This window comes from Columba livia, chromosome 1 (assembly GCF_036013475.1).
Source record: "Columba livia isolate bColLiv1 breed racing homer chromosome 1, bColLiv1.pat.W.v2, whole genome shotgun sequence".
In the NCBI taxonomy this organism is placed as follows: Eukaryota; Metazoa; Chordata; class Aves; order Columbiformes; family Columbidae; genus Columba; species Columba livia.
This window is the reverse complement of record NC_088602.1, coordinates 151,286,087-151,307,816: the sequence shown is the minus strand read 5'-3', so window position 1 is coordinate 151,307,816 and position 21,730 is coordinate 151,286,087. Positions and strand designations below refer to the sequence as shown.

At 39.2% G+C, this 21,730-nt stretch overlaps 1 protein-coding gene across 4 annotated transcripts in view; it reads right to left on the bottom strand.

Annotated features, from left to right (window-relative positions):
• DGKI (diacylglycerol kinase iota) overlaps positions 1-21,730 on the bottom strand; it is a 221,469-nt gene that overhangs the window by 130,620 nt on the left and 69,119 nt on the right. For all 4 annotated transcript variants that reach the window (XM_065038789.1, XM_065038782.1, XM_065038799.1 and 1 more), the window contains exon 2: positions 8,093-8,201. In XM_065038789.1, coding sequence (XP_064894861.1) covers positions 8,093-8,201 — 109 coding nt within the window. The remainder of the gene's footprint in view (positions 1-8,092; positions 8,202-21,730) is intronic.

Genomic DNA, 21,730 nt, shown 5'->3' with positions numbered 1-21,730 from the left:
GAAAATTAAGATGAGACAGCCAAACCAAAATGCTTTGGCCTTTTCCAAGCCTAATTTCATTCAATTCTAATATGAAATTTTAACAAAAATAAATACATTTCTATGAAGAATTTTTACTTGAGCAAGTACTGGACAAATGGGTACTCCATCTACCAATACAAAACTGAAGCATGGTAGAGGCTACACTATCACTTGAATATTTTTCCACAGATATTTTTCCACAAGAGTTTTGGGTTCAGGAACCTTTTCATAAATAATTTGCCAGTTGGTTTATTTTGCATTTGATGTCTTTATGCTAGCTTTAGGAATAAATGGTTACTAAAGAAGCAGTCAACCTCTTTCTGTCCCTGACCCCTTAGCCCCCAGTCTCATGATGTTGACATTTTCCTTATGCTACATCTAGTGGTTGTAAAACTACACACAAATCAGTTCAACTGATGGAAAAAAATATATCACTTTTATCTACCAAATCAGCTGGACAAAATGACTCACCCTGTGACCGCATAACTGGGGAGTTAAAGGTGGGTCCAGTGGGAATGATATGTTAGAGCAGCTTAGCTGATCTGTCAAATCATTGTTTTAAGGCTGACATGCTTTGCTTTGAATTGCTAAAAAAGAGAACTGGGGACTCTGTTTCCTCGCCCTGTCTTCTCAGGCCTTGTAAGCGTGTGTAGTCAGTGTGCTATGAAGAGCCCCTGCTTGCTGAAGTGGAGGCAACATGTACTTTCCTGGCAGATGCAGCCAGCCTCACAGGGGACATATGAACTCAATATGCTCTCCCAGATGGAGACCTCCCATTTGATTGCTCCTGATCTATTACCACCTTAATAGCAAACAAAAATAATTTCAGTACAGCAAATATTCCTTGCATATGAAACAAAACCCACATGCAATCACCCCTCAAGTGAAAGAGAAATAGGAATTCGAGGACTAGGAGTTTGGAAATGATGTAATTACATGTACCTGATCATAACATGCTGTGCACATTTCACTAATTAACTAGGTCTCTTCTCTTAAGTGACCCAGCATGGTTAAATAACAGAGCAAGTGTTATCCATGTTTCTAAAGCCCTTAAATATCTCAATACCTCACTGTTCTTCAAGCTGCAGTTAACGTGGTTTCAAAAGCAATGCAGATAAACCCGTCTAATGTAATTTGCCACGTCAAGCAGCCATAGATTTTCAGCCAAACAAATACACCAGTCAGCCCAACTTTCTACTTCAAAGCAGTTGTTAACACCAATTGTAACAAGAGAAATGGAGCTCTTCTCCACTCCTGCCATGATAGGTATTCTGCAAATTATATAAGACAGATTTCTAAAATAAGTCATTAAGAAATTTTTCCCTTTGTTAACACTCCAGTTAGAGAGATTAAATTTTTTACAAATATACGTTTGGGTAATAAACTTATGATTGGTGTAAAATTAGTGCTCATCAACTTAAATTCAATTAAGCATATTTGTAAGGAAAAATTATTAGCTTTAGCCCTTTTCTTTATGAGGTCACTATCTAGCAGAAACAAGTTGGGTTTTTTGTCTTTTTTCTAAATGTCTTTCTCTAATGTTTGGCTTGTGTTTTACCCTTAACTCTGAAATTCCAGAGTTTGTAATGTTCATGCTGCAAATGATAGTAATGTCCCAAATGTTTTTCTGTTGACATATATTCTCAATTTTAACTTCTTCTTAGCATATTTTAATTTGAGAATATTCTTCATGTAAAGCAACTTTTTCTTTAATTATTTCAAATGTAATATGTGGACATAAAACAAAACATCATGGAGGTATAGTACCACATCATTACTTAAAAAAACTTGAAGATACATAGGCTCCAACTTTCAGAACTATTTTTAGGTGTTCAATATTCAGACCTAGGTTCACCATATTCTCTAGATTTTTCTGCCACTGTCCTTTCCCCACCATGCTTTCCAACATCCCTGCATCAGTTGCTCACTTTCGAGACTGTTGTTACCATCACTTGAAAGATCGTCTGTATGCAGAAGCAGAATAATAACATTGGTCTTCATAGAGGAGCAATATCCAGATGCTACCAAATGAAATGATGATTCCCTATGTTCTCATGAACCATTATTTTGGTTGACAACAACTTCAGTTTTTTGATAGCAATGGGAAAAAAATAGCTATTTTCTAGAAGGGCACCTCCTATAATAACACTGCATCCTCTATACTGCTGGAAAAAACAATGAAGTTGGCCACCACTTTAGAATATGACAGACCTCTTTTCTGTCTGTATATTTCTCTGGAAAGAACATTAGTTCTCAAACCTTGATGAAAAAGAAACAGCAAAGTAGGAGTATTGATCCTGAACACGTTGTTTCAAGTGTAGCTGAAATTTCAGCAATTTTTAAGGATGCATGGAGCTTGCACTCATCACTACTTCCATAAGTGGAACTAAAGCTCCCAGCACTGCTACAAGTTTTTATGTCACTAATGGGATATCTGTACCCCAGGGTTCTCCTTTTTCATAGAAGCATCTGATAACGTACATCTCTTTCCAACTGAATACTCAGTTACCAATTACAAAACAGCCTGGCAAACACTCTAATAAAAGGGAAATATTCGTCAACATAATAATTAGTATAGCTTTTAGGAAGTTATGATACAGAAGCCAAACCATCCATATGCAAAAGTAACACATTTATATAGATGGGAAATATTTCATCTTGTATAGAACTTGTATCAGTGTATTAACACAAATATTAATTACCTAAAGCATAGTATATCCCTAGGCACTTACAAACACGTACTGCCCTTGAAAGTACGCAGGCAGCATTGCTGAATAATGTCAAAAAGATACAGAATATAATGCAGCAGTTTCATTGCAAAGTCACGTTCACTGATTATAAGCACCTCTCATAGGCCACCTCACTGTCTATTTACCTAGCACACTCCATCACTTTGTCTACAAGGATGTTATGGAAAATAGTGTCAAAAGCCTCACAAAAGTCAACATAGTAGCCATTGCTCTCCCCTCTTCTATTAAGCAAGTCATCTCATCATGAAAGGTTGTCAGGTTGGTCAGACATGTTCTTCCTTCCATAAATCCATGCTGACCACTCTCAATGACTTTCTTACCCTTAGTATTTTTGGAAATGGCTTCCAGAAGGGTTTGCTCCATTACCTTCCCAGGAATCAAGATGAGGCTGATCAGTGAGTAGTTTCCTGGATCCTCCTCCTTGCTCTTATTGAAGACAGGATTGACATTTGCTTTGTTGTAGTCCTCAGAAACCTCCTCTGATCATCATGGCCTTCCAAAGATAACGGACTGACCTTGCAATGATATCACCATGTATCTCACCAGGTCCCATGGACTTCTATACATTAGGTCTGTTTAAATGTTCCTTAACCTGATCATCCTTTAACAGAAGATAAGTTTTCCTTGCTTCAGCTACTGGTGTCAGGGGCCTAGGATTTCTGAAGGCAGGTCTTAGCAGTAAAAAATGCATTGAGCATGAAGATTTTTTTTTTTTTTGTCCTTTGTCACCACATCCCCTGCCCCATTCAGCAGCTGCTTAATGTTTTTTCCTTGTGTTCCTACCACTTTTGATATGCCTACAGAAACCATTCTTGTCACCCTTCATGTTCCTGTCAGATTCAAGTCCACAATGGCTTTGGTTTTCCTTACCGCATCCCTGTGAAAATAGGTAGTGCCCTTTCTCCTAGCTGGCCTGACCCCGTCTCCGCCTGTTGTGGTTTTGGGGGAGGAGTGGGACATGAGAGGGAGTCTTGTTGGGTGGGGTTTTGTTTGTGGGTTGGGGCATTTTTTGTTGGGTTATCTGTGTGGTTGGGGTTTTGCTTGCTTGGTTTTGGTGTTTGTTTTTTAGTATCTGAGTTTTGCCTGGAGTTCTTCATGCATCCATGCAGGCCTCATGCTGCTTTTGGTTGACTTACTACATGGGAGGATGGGCTGTTCTCAAGCACCGAGGAGGTGATCTTTGAATATCAATGGGTTTTTGACTCTTCAGAGTCATATCATGTTACTCTTTGAAAGAGTTCCTTGAAGAGGTCAAAGTCCGCCCTCTTGAAGTCCAGAGTCATGATCATGCTTTGTTTTCCTTGTTCCTTCTTTACAGGATTCTGAACTCCATCATGTCATCATTACTGCAGGCAAGACTTCCCTGACCTTCACATTCCCCACCAGTTCTTCCTTGTTTGTAAGTATGGGATCCAGCAGAGCACCTCCTCTCATCGGGTCAAGAAGTTCTCATCAATACATTCAAGAAACCTCCTGGATTGCTTGTGGTCTGTGGTTCCTTCAGCAGATGTTGGGATGGCTCATGTTGTCCACATGAATACCAGGGCCTGCCAACAGGAGGCTGTTTCCAGTTGTCTGAAGGTGGCCTCTTCTTCAAACTCTTCCTGAAAAAGGTGTCTGTAGCAGACATCCATAACAATGTTTCCTATGTTGGTTTGCCCTCTAATCTTGACTCATGAGCTCTTCACAGGTTCACTACTCATTCCTCAGCAGACCTTCAAGCATTCCCACTTCTTTCACATATGAAGGACAACTCCTTCTCCCTGTCATTCTGGCCTTTTTCTTCCTAAAAATTCCATATCTATCCATTGTGCCAATCCAGTCACATGTGTTATTGGACTATGTCTCTGTGATAGTAGAAAGTATGAACAACTTTTTCCTGCATGTTAAAATATCCTATGCAACGGAATAGGCCCTCTCAGGTAACTAGTTTTATAGAACCATGTAAAAGTAAAACCTACAAAAGTGGTATCACATATTGCCAAATGCCAGTTTTCAACTTCTACTTAAATGCAGTTTTCTATTCTTGTTAAGATCTCTAAGATTTGTGTGTGTGTGTCTTATATTCATATAATTCATGGCAGAAGGTTATATACACTTCTGGTCTGAAGCGCACTTATCTTGCACCCAAACAAGTCTGTGCACTCACAGAACACAAAGCACACATCACTCTCATGTTTTTTCATTGAGTTCCAAGAACAGGAGCCGCGTATCTTCGAATGCTGCTTAATGGACATAACTAGAGTTCTAAGACTTGTAGTCACGGGTCATAACTGCCTACTAAGAAGAAGACAAGAACCTGGCATCAACAGGCAAATGCATGATGAGCAAATAAAGTAATGAGAAAATTTTGGCCAGTGGGAAGCTCAACACATTAATTTCTTAGATGGTTGTCAGGATGTTCGTAGACAACAAAGAAATCAAGAGCTAGAAGGCAATACCTAAAAGTAAATTACGGGATGACTTTGCACAAAAGCTTATGGTTATTTCCCTTGAGAGCATGAAAATATATAAAGATGTAGATCCACAGGGGCACAGATATTTACAGTTATGAGGTGGCTCAGTCTGTACTTACTTGAGAATCTGGGCTAGAATTGCTTAATTTATCATTTAATTTGTGGGAGTGATGCCTAAAATGGGGGAGGGTGGGAGGACAGGCAGGGCATAAACATCACAGGGACAGGCAGTAAAGGTTGTTCTTTTATGGTATTGCATATTCTGCATTGCCCTCTGGCCATAATATCACCTACTCCAGAGAATGTATTCTCTATGGCCCTGCTGTGGAAAGATAGCATTAATTAGACAAAGCTACAAGTTAATTTGAAAGAGGTGTAGCAAATGTGATGAAACTGAGCATTTGTAAGTAAGTGAAAGAAGAGAAACCTCAAGAATGGCAGGTAGTAACAACAATAAAACAATACCATTTGTTACTAAAAGGGTCTTAAGACACATCAGAATCATCAGCTCCATTTTACAGCTAGAGAGGTTAATGTAATGAGTGGCAAAACAATTAATCCGAGCTTGCTCACAAGGTAAGTGGCAGAGCAGGGCATGGAAATCTCACTCCCTGAATCAGTGTCAAGATCATATGGCAATGGCAAATCACCTGCAAGGAGTTATCAAAATTGGAGACTATGGCCAGGGGATTCTTTCCAGTTATTACTGTGAAGATAACAAAAAGGAAACATTTTCTACTGCAAAGTCAAGTGACAACTTATGTTCATGTCACTTAGACTTGAGGAAGATCTCCCATTGTGAGTCCTTGGAGAATCATCCTCAGAAGTACTAAAGAGCAGGATGATATAGATAGGGATGCAGCAAGCACTGAGTAATGCTGGCTTCCAGTAATTAAATACAAAGATTTCCTGTTTGGACCCAATACATTGTAATCCAAATATCTTTTCATGCTACCAAATACACCTCTGGAAATAATAAACATGAGTATTTTAAACTTAACCATTTCTTTTATTTATATCCACTACCTATTACAAACTTTGGTCCATTTCAACTTCTTCACTCCTCCAAATCACTTCCCTGTTATCTCTCTTACTCTGCCTCAGATTTGAGAAATGCTTTTCTCCCTCACATTCACCAGTTGCTACAGCTGGCTAGTTCATGCTCCTCCCAGCCACAGATGTCTTCCCCTTACTATCCTGTGCCTTCCCCTCATGCTATGGGGTTACCTCCCTTCTCCAAAACATGAAGTAAAGCAACAATATCAATCTGAGAGGCTAGAACAGCTGAAAAATTGAATGGCTCAAAAAATTAAACCATAAGCCAGGAAGTACAGAAACACCTCCCCCCCCACACACACACAATTAAAGCCCACAGTATCAGGTCCTGCAGTACTTACATATTGGGATCACGTGAGGAATCACCTGGTAAAATGAGTAGCAGACGGTTAACTCTGAAGAAACATAAGTGCTTGTTGAGTTTGGGGTTTAAGTTTTTGGTTTGGGTTTTTGTTGCCAGTGTTGTTTTCTAAGTACGATTTTGAAAGGTGTTTAATGTAGCCTGTGCCTACCCCCTCACACAGGTGACTGATTCTTGAGATTTCTACTAAACGGCATTGACAAATCAAAGCAGCCACGTGGTTTAATACATTGCTGAATCAGGATCTGTGTTTTCCTGGAGAGTAAGATCAAGGTGTTCTCCAAAGCTCTTTCAAGGGGATTCTGTGTAAGCTTTCAAACTTGTTTTAACACTCTGTCTTAAAGTGCAGAATATCAGAGTGAATCTATTTCAGCCTCCTGCAGCACAGCATGTAAAATTTCATGCCCTTAAACTTTAAATGCAATAGCTGGGGTTGCAGCAGAGCACACCACCTAGAATGCCATTCAGTCTTTGTATAGAATACAGAGATAAACATAAGCCATATTCATCAAAATGTTGAGTTATCTTTACCTAAAAGCCACTTGGGTGGCTGATGTTCTGATACCACAATGTACTAAGTTCTTTAACAATAATCAATTGTAAGATATACTGTATGTTTCATTTTAAACAGGACATTTGTGTGACCTGCTGGCTTAAGACTCAACTTCTTAGCATATACCACTGCATTACCACATGGAAGGTGCATGGGAATGATTCAAAGCTGTGTCAGGGGAAGTTCAGGTTTGATATTAGGAAACATTTCTATACAGAGAGGGTGATCAAACACTGGAATATGCCTACCAGTGTCTACAAGGCATTTGGACAATGTCCTTAATAACATGCTTTAGCTTTTGGTCAGCCCTGAATTGGTCAGGCAGTTGGTCAGGCAGTCTAGATAATTGTTATAGGTCACTCCCTACTGAAATAGTCTATTCTAGACAGTCCTAAACTGGCCCCTTCCAAACTAGCCCAGAAACGTAAGAGAAACAAGATGAAGGGGATGGAAATATAAGTTCTCTGTGTCTGTAATACAGCTTGGGCCCAGAAGAAATCTACCCATACCTACACAAATCATCATGACCAAAGATTTCTACTACCAACCCTACAGACCCAACCAACTTGACATGTATCTTCAGCCTTAAATTTTGGCCCATCAAACAGAGGTATAAAACCCTGTGGTGCTAAAAATAGGTCACCTTTGAATGACAGACCCTGTCAAGAAGGCAGTGAGCAAATGTAGCCAGACAGTTCCCAAGCTGGAAAACCTGAATGGCTCTGTCCTGTGTTGCTCAGGTCTCCACAAGTGTTCGCGTCTCTCCCTTGTGCTTAATTTCATAATAGAAGCACTAATTCTGATTGCAACACGATGTCTTACGTAGAGTTAAGGAAGCAGAGAGCACTAGCTAGAGATACTGCTCAAATTAACTGCCAAAAAACCAAACACCTACAGTCCACTCTAAGGCCGCCCTTGGTTCCTTCACAGGTCCATTGGAGACTGCAATGTTGACAGAATGCACAGGAGCCAAGTGCTGGAGGCCTGACCTTGAGATTGCTTTCCTGCAAATTGAAAAGAAAAAGAAAAAATCAAATAAATGGAATGTATATCCAATATAATTACCCAATTATCCACCCCACCCTTCTCCAGAAATCAGAAGAGGCAGTAGAGCATCTAATTTCAGCTTGAGTGAAATGGTGCTTGAATGCCATCTTCTGCTAAAGCAGTTCAGGAAAAGAATAAAGTAATCTGATCATTGAAAATTACTGTTTAATGAAGATCAGTTACTCATCTGGCACTAAGCTGAAATATCAACTCCAGTGAACTACATATGGTTTTGTTTGTCTGTTTCAGTGGACTTCCCATTCATTACACCTATTCCTTACATACCAGCTGAACCTACAGAACCAATTTATACATAATTCCAAATAGCCTTTATTGGAGGAATGAAATATGAGTTTATACAAAGAACGTACCGTCTGTTGCTCTTACTTGCTTTATAGACTGGGAAAATTCACTCATTCAGCATCAGACTATGTAAAACAAGCATCCCTCAAGGTATTACTGCTACTTTCTGCTCATATTTCAATTCTATCTTTTTGGTCCAAAGTCATTCTTACAGCTCTTGAGGCAAAAGTCACAGATGGTGACCAGAAACACTCTTGGAGCTCCACAAGTGCCGATGGCATAACCACTGCCTCTTTCCCCGGTGGCACCCAGCCCTGCCAGATCAGCCTTGAATAGTGAGCCATCAGGTGGAAGAAAGCACAGCAGACTGCTGATAGAAAGCTCAGCTGCTCTTGGACAGTAGGTTTCAGAAAGCTTCATAAAATTATTGCATTGTATATTTTAGCACCCAATGGTGGTGGCCAAAATAATCTCACAGATTCAGCTGCCGTGAATCAGATGAGGACAAAAACATCTAAAGGAGAGATCTCTTTTTGTAAAGCAAATACACTCATCCCCCACAAAATGAAATGACAGTCTGTTTGTGTAAAGTGCATTTTTGTGATACCACTTCCACAGCGCAACAGCTATTTATAGCATCTCCTAATCTTACCACTGTCCCAAGGCAATAAAGGTCAATTGAGCCAGTGATGACAATCCAGGTCAGCCATATGCTAAATAAATCTTTTCATTGTCCTGAAAATATACAGTGCAATATATTTCCACAGTAAAGGAGCTTGGAAACCTCACTGTTCACAGTGCATGTCTAGAAAAATTTAGTGGGCTGAATCCAAATCTCTGAAGTTCTCTTTCCTGCGGGTAGCATGAACAACTCAGCACACTAACATCAGCTTCTGATCATCCAGTGCCCCATTTCTACTTATCAACATAGACAAGATACTGATAACGCTTTTTTCAAAAATATCTTGGATTTTACAAAAACCCATTAAAGGGAAGGAGCCCAAGGAAAAGAACATATCAAAAGAGAGCAATTTATTAAAAAAGATTTCATGCCATATATTTCAGTACAACAAAAGCTACACATCTTCTGAATAACCAGATTAAGGCCTTAAAGAGATTAACCACAAGAAACTACAATTTTTTTTTTTCCAGATAACTGTCCAGTATTTTAGAGTCTCCTTCCATGTTGTTTTATGTATCACTTTAGTTATTAGTCCTTCCTAAACACTATAGTACATTCTTGTGTCTATTCATGGTTTATAACATGGTCATTTGTTTTGGTGGAAATGGGGCAGTATCATATTTTCCACTCTGTATCACTGACAGTGAAAAAGCAAACCTACTTAGTCCTGCTCTTGTAACAGAGGAAGGTACCAGCCACTTTGTGCAAAGTAGTATTTAAGCAAAGGTGGTTGAATAATAAAGAATTAACAATTAACTATTATTTGATGAAAAATGCCAACATTTTCAGCCAACATGGCTTACAGCCTGTTATTTGTCAAGCAATACAGCCTGTAAAGTTGCATGCATCCAGCAAGCAAATTTACTAAAGCAAAGTCTGTGATGGATATTCCTAGGAACAAATTTATCTGGCCAGTCCGAGGACAAGGCTTCCAGCTGGAAAGCAAATTCAGCAGAGACTTAAAAGGTAAATATATGCCTAATGAATGGCTACATACACGTCAGCATCAAGCCTTGGATACTGTTTCAAGTCAGAATTAGAAATGTGCAAGCCTCCTGAAGTAGAGCCCAAGACTTTGGCCCACATTTCTCTAAAAGTGAGAAGATCTTGATGAGATGTTCGGGGGAGACTTGGCACAGTTTTGTGCCAACAGCCTGCCATTCCTCTGCGCAACAAGGATTAATGGCTTCGTCTGAAAAGCACACAAAATGCAGGCATGACAATAATGTCTTTTTTCCATGTTTGTTTTAATATAAAAGGCTTAAAATTATCTCAGGGATTCCAAATTTGGATGAATCAGCCAGAAGTGACCCTTACACCAAGGGGCAAGCTAAAAATGCCTACTTTTACACAGCTTATCAGAACTTTGTCTCATGATGAAGAGGCACACACAGTGTCAAAAGACACGGCATACATCACAGAAGCCTTTCTCAGGCTAAACAGCAAACACATGGCCTTTTGATAACTCTAAGGCAGAAAATTGGGGGAAAGGGAAGGTAGCACAAATCTAATAATAGAACAGATTCTGAGTATCCAAGTAATCATATCTCATATTCATTTAACTAGCAGATTACACTACCTGACACTTTTCCAATAGCAAGGTAACACGAGTGGCTTTTAGTTATCTTTCCCAGCAATTTCATCTCCACCGTGCTGAGTACTTGAGTGAAAACACAGGCTCGACAGGCAGCCTTTCCCATAGAAGCAAAAGTAATCACTGTTGCCCTGACAAGACACAGCCAGAAACAGTGAATCTGCATTTTCATGATATATTCCATTCTTCAGACTGTGAAGTCCACAGCTTTGTTAAAACGGGCAGGCACACCAGCCAGCTTGCTGATGTAACAACCAACAGCAAGGTAATGTCACATTATAAATAATGAGCTATATTTTGATAATTACTTTTTCATATCCAGTAATCAGTAGTTTGTAGTAGATGTTATTATCAACTTAGCTAACACACCACCACTGTGAACAAGCATGGGTGCACATACATGTGTATGCCATTAAATATACAACAACAAAAAAAAATCTGATATTAATTCCATAGTTGATACTCTTAAGGAAATTCTTCAAGTAAGCAGTTGACTGTCTTGGAAATAAAAAGCACTCAAATATTCATGCTATTCAAGTGTAATAACCGATTTAAAAAAAAAAAAAAAGGCATATTTTCTTTTTAATTTTGCTGAAAAGTCAGGCGAGACTCAACCTACTTATTAGATCAAAGGATACATATTTGATTAGGGGGAATTTGAGTTTATACCCAGACTTTGTCTTTACTGAGTCTTTTCCTCTACCTAAGGCATATAAAAACCCTCCAATGAGTTGTTTAGACAGAATAGTTATGCCTACATCCTCGACGACCACAAAAGACAACTAGTGAATAGTATGTAGCTCATTTAAGTGTTAGAAAAATCTATTTGAAAAAGAGTGAATTAGTGCTGCATGTGGTTAATGGATTTGAGTGTCATTTTAGTTGTCACTGGTGTTGAAGTCGCTGCCTTTTCAGGCTGGGGTTATCGCCCTCCTTTTCACAGGGGCATAAGTCACCATTGTGGTAGTCTCTCAGCTGCAAGGTTGAGAGATCATAAAAATACAAAGACTGGCTTCCACATATCCTATGGCTAGGGCAGTTGCCAGAAGAGAGATTTTTGGGAGTCTTTTCCAAAGTTAATCTAGATATTTACCAAGATAAGGACAGTCAGTTGTACAACAATGTTTAGGTGACAATAGATCTGCTCTTCTTTGAATATTCAATGTAGATAAACCCTATGACTGCCAGCTATCAGCTTTGCCAACCACAGCTTGGAGATACCTATACAAGGCCTAGCAGCAACTTCATACTGCATGAACAATGAATATGTTCCCAAGTTTGTTTGGAGGTGCTTTTCACACCTGCGATTTGGTGTTTATGAAAGTCATGAACAAGAAGTACTGGCTAAACTCTGGCATTATTTAAGTTTTCACCATGCATCTCCACCAACTTCACAGCTCTCCTGCAGCCTGCTGTTCCCAGCTTGCCTTCCAGACATGCAATGTTCTCCTTCCCAGCCGACCAGGGGGCAAGTACTATTTCACTGCAGCATCAAGATTCCCAAATTTTTTGCATTCGATAGAACATAAGTCAGTTTCAGTCAAATCAAAACAATCTGTCTGGTCCAGTATCTTATTTCTGACAACAGCCAGCAGCAGGTGTTTAGAGAAGCACTGGCACAAATTGGGTGATCCTTCCAGTTACAGCTTCCAGTAATCAGTAGTTTAAGGACTTCCTGAGCTGGAGGCTGCTTCCAGGTCTTTGTGCTTAATAGGCTGTAATGGCTCTTTACTCTAGGAATGTGTTGGTCCTTCCCGAACTCATTTATACTCTTGGTCTCCACAGCAGCTGATGTAATGAGCTCCACAATTTAATTATGTGCAGTTTAAAGTACTTCCTTCTGTCTGTTTTTAAAATTTTCCTGGATAATTCAATTGGAATATCATATTGTGAGGAGCAGCAAGTAATCATTTGCATCTCTACACCTTGTGTGATTTTATGAATCTCTCTATTCATATACTCCTTCATTCATCCACAGCCCTTCACCCCCAAAGCAGGTTTAGGCTTCTGCTGATACTGAAGCTGTTCTGTCAACATTTTCTAGATCCATTATATCTTTTTTTTTTTGAGGTAGGATTGCCAGAACGAATATTCAAGATCTGGTTGCACCAGAGGTTTGTCAGTGGGGTCATTATACTTTCTGCATTGTTCTTATTTTTCGCCCTCCCTAGTTCTGAAACCTTTACTTACCTTTTTATCACTGTGAGCACTGAATTAATCATTTCATAGGAGTACTTGCAATTATCCAAAGTTCCCTTTCTTAAGTGCTAAATGCTAATATCAAGTCCAAACTTTAAAGCTTTCCTTCCCTCTCTATGTGCATTATTTTGCCTTCATCAATTTCACATTTCAACTGCAGTTTGCTGCAGAGTCATTCATCATCATCAATCTCTCTGCAAATTGACCACGGTCAGCCTGCACCCACACCAAGAAATTGTACAGAGCAGCAGCAAGCTTCACCCTCTCACACTTCATTTCCTGTAAGCAGTGCTGTTCCCCATCACAGATCTCCAGTGGTCCCTATAAGTAAACTCCCAAGTAAAACTCCAAAAAACAACTCACCAATTGCTAACCGCCCCGTCACTTGCTACATCTAAACTATTGTTTAACCATGTGAAAATCACCCCTCTTTGCCCTAGTTTCTGTACCAAAAGCTTTTTTCCTACCTCATTGGAAGTTTTCTGGAAGCCCACATGTGCTTCTGCAGCCAGACCACCCCAGTGAACGGGCCTTGTGCCTCTGCCAGCAATTTCTGCAAGACTCACAAGTCCTGGCTTCCTTAGGAAAAGCTGTGCTGGTTCTCCTCCAGCAAATCACATTCAGCTGTTCATTTATTAATCCTACATTTTATCAGCAGCTCTACCAGCTTCTCTGATTAAAGCTTACTGCTGGGTTACCCAATCAACACTCTTGTGAGCCCCTATGTGACCACCCCACTCTTTTAGGACTGGATCTGGTTTAAGGGAGCGATTATAAAGCTCTTTCAGCAATTTCTTATTTGAATTCCAATCAGAACACTTAGCAAAATCAAATCCTAGTGATTAGTTATTGGCCCTTTTGTCAATGTGGTCCTTAGCATCTTACATAGACCTTCGCATTTTCCTCAGGTTCATCTACATAAATAGCAGCTCAGCCTAGTACACTCTCAGCCACTATCAGCAGTGAACCCTGATGCAAGAAATTCAATTAGTACTAAAAGAAACAGACCTTTCAAAAGTCATGAAATACTTGTTTATGCATCTGTCATTGCCTGCTGCCCAGGGATTGAGACGAAATCACAGGATATGTAGAATCTGTGTTCTCTAGCTCAAGCGTAGACAAAAACTGATGACAGCAAGTTGGATTAACATGACTACAGTATGGTCATGATTTTTTTTTATCATATGATAAAATAATCTATACTGATTTTCAAAAGGGCTGAAGATAGACTATGTTTTCACTCTGCCAACCAGAGGAAAATAAGAGGAGACTAGGGAGGATTTTAGAGTACTTCTTGGTGACATCAAATAATCTTCATTTGATCTGGAAGACAGAGGGAAAATGAAACAACACAAGACATGGAGGAAGGAAAACTAAATCCTTAGCAGTTTAGAACAGCAAAAAGTAAGGGTTATTTTTATTTTTGTAATGTTAGTCTTGGAACTGTTTTCTTACCTTTTAGATGCTAGCACATAGCTTTCAAAAATAACCTAATTTAAGGTAATTTCTCTATCAGACTAGGATGCTCCATTGGCATAAGTTGTTTACGCAAGCCGAAATGTCATTATGACTCAAGAAATATATGGCCTCACATAAACTATGAAGAAGTATTCTGATTTTCTTCTTTTCTATGAATCAAATCTGTGTCTTGCAGTTTTCCACTGTTATCTTTAGAGAGCTGTTTTAAATGTGGATTTTTGGAACCTGTTTCCATGCCCCTGAATTGTTACCTTTCTTTTCTTCATTTGTGCAGTCTATCCTCCTTAAAAATGGAAACAGTCAGAAATTCTCACCATCCATCTGCCCTTTTTTTTTTCCTGATTATAAGCTTCCATTTAGCAAATAAGGGTCTCACAGGGGTTAAAAATAGAAGTCTTCCATTTTGGAGTGTACAAACAAAAATTGAAAAAGAAGATACATACTCACTAGTCAAGTGAAAAATACTTCAAGAGGTTTCTTTAGACTCAAATACCTAGTACTTAAGGAAAGACCCAGAACAAAAGCAAGATTTAAAACAATCCAAAATGACTAATTTTTCTAATAAAATATTTCAGAAGCACACAGGACAGAAAAATACTCTCTCTTCTGAAAAAGCAAGTTAGACTTTCAAATTCCATATACATTTTTTACAGGAAGAAGAGAGTCTAGATAATAGAGAAGGGAAGGGATTTCAGGCTTTGCCTGTGCAGTTCTTGAGCCAAAAAAAAAACCCCAACAAAACAAAAACAAAAAACAAAAACAACAAAAAAGGGAAACGTGCCTGCATTTACTTTGCATTACAGTGATACTTGAGAAAGGCAAATAAAAAGCAAAACTACTATTCTATAACCAAATAAATTATATTTTCTCTCTCAGGAAGGAAGTCCAACAACTGAGATAAGAAAAGGTTTGTCCCTCACCTTCCTTTCCCAGGACTGTATGAGATATAAAACAGACAAAACAAGTCAACAAGTGCCTTTTTCTTGTCATTCCTCAACACAAAGACCATATGGTTCAATGGTGTATACTGATGTGCTGAGAAAATCTTATTTTGAGCATGCACCTGGAACAACAGGCCCATAATTCCTGGCAGGGCTGCTGGCTGTTATGCTGGACAAGTGCTACCAGGCTCCAAACACCTGCATCTTTGTCCCCTCCATACCGCTGCTGACTTTCTTCCATTTCTTCTGTCACGGTTTGTATCCACCAGACTAAGGCCCCAGGGAGCAGGCACACATCCACCACTTCCAGTTTCTCTGTTTAAAACTGAGTTCAGCCAAGGAGAAAGAAGATGTGTTGGAGTAGGTGAATAGCAGATGAAGAAAATTGAAAGCAAGTGGTGATTCCTCAGCAAGTCTGTATAGCAACTTGTTCCTGCAGGACCCCATCCAAAGCTCAAATTCAATCAAAATGTTTTGATTCCTTTATAACAAGTTTTAGGATCAAAGACTGGAGGCTTAGGGTTAAGTTTTCAGATCTTTACACAAGACCCCCAAAAAAACCCTAAACAAGGATTTAGGGGTCTGGGTAGAAAATATAAATCATAATAAATCATCACCTTCCCTTCTCCCAATCACCAACATTTGTCTGGCAATTGAGAAATGAGGAAAAAAACACACCTGTTATGAAAATATTGCCTCTTTCTTCAATGAACAGAAAGCAGAAAAGTAAAGAAACAGCTTAAAATAAAGTTACAGAACTGGAGGAGAAACAGAGCAGGGCTTGAGTCAGAAGTGTTAACCTCAGAGTACTCAGTGTGTTTATAAAACATGAATTCATGCTCATTTACCACTGAATAAAACATGAGTTGTCTATCAAAAATACTTATGTTTGAAGCTTATTCTTGATAATCAACTTTGGAGTTACATGTAACCATTCAAAAAAACATATCAGTCTCTCTGTACTGAACCCTAGCATTTCTGCTTGGAGGAGTGTTTCATATCATTTTAAGAAGACAACATCGCCTGTGTCAGGCAATGTTACAAATCACACTGAAACTGTGTTGAGGTCCTGCTGCCTTCAGCAGGCAGCTGCCACTAAAATGGTGCTGCAGGGATGGTCCAAGGCACCCTCAGTCAAGAGGGAGATTATTGCACTACTCCTGACCCCAAGGGACAGCTGTCACAGGGTCCTGCTGAGGTCTGAGTTGTGGAAGAGAGAAGCTTTCAGGAGGACAGAGAGGCAGAAAAGTGCAGGCGGTACATCAGCTAGAGCAGTGATCTTTGTGGGTGAGAAGAAAGTGGGGATCTTCGGCACTCATTAGCTGCTCTGCTGGATCTAATCAAAGAGATGCCGTAACTGTAGTCTTTTTTTTTTTTTTCATTGGAAACTAATTTCAGAAATGCTTATTTTTCTCATGATCTGCTCTTTAAACAGTTTCTTTTTTTTTTTTCATCTAATTTCTGTTAAAATATACATACGGGGTTTTTCTTTCTCTCTGTTGACTAACCGGTTGTATACAAACAGAATAAAAAAAGCCACAATACAAAACCACTGTCAAATGCACATAACAAGCAAACAGCAGGGAGGAAGAAGATATATTTTTCCTCTTATTTCCTTTTGGTTACAGTAATACTGGGTGCTGCTTTTGTAGTGCCTGTACACCTTCAGGGAAAGACATGATAAGTTGCTGGTGCTCCTTCAGGGTCAGATGAATGCTCAGACACCATGACCCAATAGAAGCCTTCTCACTTCAACCCACCTAGAGCTGGAAGAGAACTGGACATTAACCTCGTGACAGGACACATCTCACTACTTGGACATTATTCTAATCTGAAAGAGATTTTGAGAGTACAAAAGGGACTTGTAATGCCACACTTGGGACTTATAGTGCCACACTTTTAGCTCTTGTGTTGGTGTACTATTTATTTGCTGAAGTCATTTGGAGAGAAATACTAATTTGAAATGAAATCACTGAGTAAGACCACCATGGGACTGAAACAAAATATTATCAGTTTATGCACTGTTTTTATTATGAAAGAATAAGACCAGCTTCTGAGACTTCTTTCTGTCAGTGAGCATCAAGATGTGAAGATAACTGACAGCATGGGAAATGAAAATCCTTTACCACAAAATTATCAGAGCAAAAGGTATATCAACTGTATCAACATCCTGCCCACTTTTACCCTGGAGCTCCTCACCCTCTGCCCAGAAGTAACACTTGTAGCATCGAGAAAATAGGTCAATCACCAAGTTCAATCCAACTTTCACCTTGTCTTTTCTTGGGGTTTTTAACAGGGAGCCAAGTATCTCCTCCTGCACAAAATAAAAATGCATGTCCCCTAAGATTTAACTTGTGTTGGCAATGCTGCCTCATTTTACAGTGATACACAACTAAGTAGTCACTAAATCATGGTGTTTTCAGCTAGAACTAACACTCACTGGATTAAAATCAGCAAGACAAAGTGGACTGCTCATCACACCTTGAACTGTCGCTCTCCCCAGATACAGTGTTATTAAAAGAAAAAAAAAAATCCAACTCCAATAAAACTAAGTACCACTGTTCTTGAAAACTTGTTTCATTCCATCAGCCACACCAAAAGCACAGTAAAGTACAGAAATAAAGTTACCGTATTTTTCTCTCTGCTTGTTTTAATGTCGCATCACCTATTCAAAAAGACACACACACAGAGAAACCATTTCGTTAGATAATAACCATCGGATGGATGAAATCATGTCTTGACAACTAAATGGCCATTGCTATGACAAACAGGAGCAAAAAGATCCCAAGTGCTTTTTGCTGCACACAGATACAGAAGACGCCAGGCCACGCTACCCTCTGTGAGCTCATTGCACACATGTAACTCAGGAGAGATAAAACCCGGCCTTTTCTTAGCATGGAAATCCGGACTACTTTGGAACATCTGATCCAGTGTGATTATAATATGTATGTCAAAAACATCTAAGCGGAAGGCAACTAGGTTACTTGTAGTTACTTCTCATGTCACTTCCCCAGCAGTCAAAAATGCACTGAATCACTAGGTGTTATGCAGATTTTGGCATTACATCTACTTTAAAAAGATAAAATAGTTCTCTCTCCAAGCTCTATCCTGTACATCCCTTGTATAAGTAAAGCCTTCACAAAATGCTAATGGACAGCGAAAGACAGGCAGGAGAAGAAATACTTTGAATGTGGTGTTACTGAAATAGTATCATTGCCTTCCTTCTAGAGATATTCCTCAGCAGAGGTAGCAGCACAACTCAACCAAGCCAGCCTGTATGCCTGGGGACCTGACCCACAGCATATGAGTCACCAAGGAGGAGGAGGATGTGAACGAAGCTATGTGCACACCCCCACAGGCATGGTACTGCATCGAGTTGTTCCAGCTTTGTTCTTGTAGCTGCCTTTACCAGAGCAGAAGAACAGAGCGAACACAGTGAAGAAGATAAGAGAACATGAATACATTCCACATAGCAAAAGACAGGTAAATCACGAAATTAAGTGGAGCATGTTCAATTTCTCCTCTAGCTGGGATGAAAGTGTACTTTTTAGTGTTGGGTTTTGCTGCCCTTAAGGTGAAGATAGTCACTGCTGCTGGTAGGTGAAGTACCCACAGAGGAAATGGGACTGCTAGCATGGACTGAGGAACTGCAGACCAGAATCATTAACAGCAGAAGTGTGGTGCTAGGTGTGTGGCTGGCAAAGAGACACATCTACCTCGGCAATGTGGAAAGAGAGAGGTGATACAGTGCTTCGAAATTTTTGAAAAGGTACCTAACTGGCAAAGTTAATACAACCACAAGACGCAGCCTTGACAGCTGCCCTCACAGCAGGTTGTTACAACATCTCTGCAAGCAAAGCTACTTCCCAACAGCCATATTCAGGCTTTCAAGATATTAAGTGACACTGAAAGGTTAATAAAAGTTCCTACAGAGAAAAAGCGAGTGCCGGCAGCAAAAAAAATGGGGGTGGGGGGACCAAATCACACACAAAAAACACTGTTACATGGGGAAGCAAAACAATCAGACAGAAATAAAATTAAAATAAAGTGAAATACTCTTGCTATCCTTTCACTCCAGATTTTCTTCAGTACATTCTGTTACCTGAAATGAATCAGGATGCCCACTCCTGCCTAGCACTTGGTGACGAGCAGCAGTCTTGCCAGGAACAAGAGGCCAGATCCTCAGCTGGCAAATATGGTGTAACTCTGAAATTCAGTGAAGCGATACCACTTTGTATCACTTGAGGCACTATCCACAAATTAGTTGTTCTTAACTGACAAACAGTAACATACTAAATCAATTATTTAAAAGTAATACCAAGCGAGGACTCAGTAAAACATTTTAAGAACTTTCAGGGAACATTACAAAGAAAAAGAAACCCATTCCCATTGCTGTTGAGAAGCAGAGAAACAGCTAACTTGTATATATGGTGAGAGCTAATAAAAAATTACAACCCACACCAGAAAAGAAAAAAAAAAAAAGTCACAGAACACAAACACCTTTTACCTAAGAAAATTGTGATACTGCAACTTAAACAAATTTTTAAACTACTTTAGTCTTACTAGTGCAAAATCAGAATGTAGAAATTACTTCCTCTTAATAAGACCTTATTGTGTCAAGTCTGTGTCCCTGGGACTTAAAGTAACCTAAGAAAAACATGTTAGGGCAGTGCCTACAGACGAAGTTGTAGGTGCTCTGAAGCCATTCAGTTCACACCTATAAATGAATCAAGTGTAAATTTCCCACTGAGTAAAGCTCTAAGAAAATGGTGGCATCAAATTGTGCACAATAATAAAAACTGCACAATCTACCATGCGATGAATACTAAATCAGATTCTCACAGGTCCTCCAGAACCTCCACCTGTTTTGCTATTCTGATTGCTTTGGTTTTTAAGGCATTTGGTTGCAAAGAGCAACTGAAACCCCAGTCCATCCATAATGCAGCAACGCCTGCCTGAATTTGCAGAGAAACAAATGCAGTAATTTTGGTTATAAAAGGGTCGTGATTCAAATGCCAATGATATTACTTCAACACTGTTGAAAACGTACTGCTAATCAAAGCATATAAGAACAATAAAGACTCAGCCTGTTTGGGTGACTGCTCATTTTGGGTATGCTTTCAAAATAACACTGCTGGTAGCAGCAATACTGTAAACTTCGTTTTCTTGACATGTCAAGATTCAACTTTCCAAAGTTGAGAAATGCTGCACTAACTGATGAAGACTGTAATTCCATCTGGGGGAACATGATAAACTTGAGCTTTGTTCTTGTGGTCTAGCATGTCACCAGAAACCTTTGCTGGAGTTACAGAAGTACTACACGCAGATGAGAGTGCATTACCTTATCAATAAAATGTTTTAAGAGCTTTTCCAGAAGCAGCAGCAGAAAAATAAAAAACAATTGAGCCTTAAGAGAAACTTATGAGTTAATTTATAATGCCAGAATATATCGTTAAGTAAAGTAACACTTTGTTTGTAACTTCATTCTAAGCTCATCAGTAATAGAAACATCTTTACAGCACTATAAATTGAGAAATTTCTTCTTTATAGAGTTGTTCATACTGTAGATTTTAAAATGTGTTATAAAGCAGGGAGTAAGACAGCACTATGTAGATGTGAACAAAAAGACATATCTTCATCAGACATAAATTGTTCCCATAGAGCTCTGGATTTCAGAATCAGCTTTGAATAGAGAAGGTAATATTTTCATCAGATGCTGACAATCAGGATTTTTATTTTTTTTTTTTTAATTTCAATACAGAAGTGGAAGGAAATTACTATGTTATCTCACCCAAATCACTGGATCCTAAATTTAGAGCAGTATCTTAACCTTCTAATCTATTCAAGACCTTGTACTGGGATCATGTTCACTTTAGTGTGTCTGTCTTCACTGACTTGAAATTCAAATGAGAAGGGAAAGAACTAACAATAGTTTTCTGATAAACACTTCTAGGAAATATCTATGAGGAGAAGGGAGGATATTTTTATTCAACACTATCATACGTATGATCTGTCTTACTAACATTACCTTCTTCCAAAAGCTGCCTTAAAATGGACTTACTATTGAGGTAATCACCCCTAATGTAGAGCTCACCAACCACATGTCTCCCCATAATTTCACCTGACAGAGACACTCAAGAAAATGAGGCCAGAGTCTGTACAGAGGGAACCAGACTAACTAGAAACTTGCAGAAAAAGTAGGTTGCTCAGAAGTAAGAAGTCTGTCGCAGGTGCCCTGAGCCTCTCCCTGCAAATCCCACATTTAGGAATTTCCTGTCACACCGATGA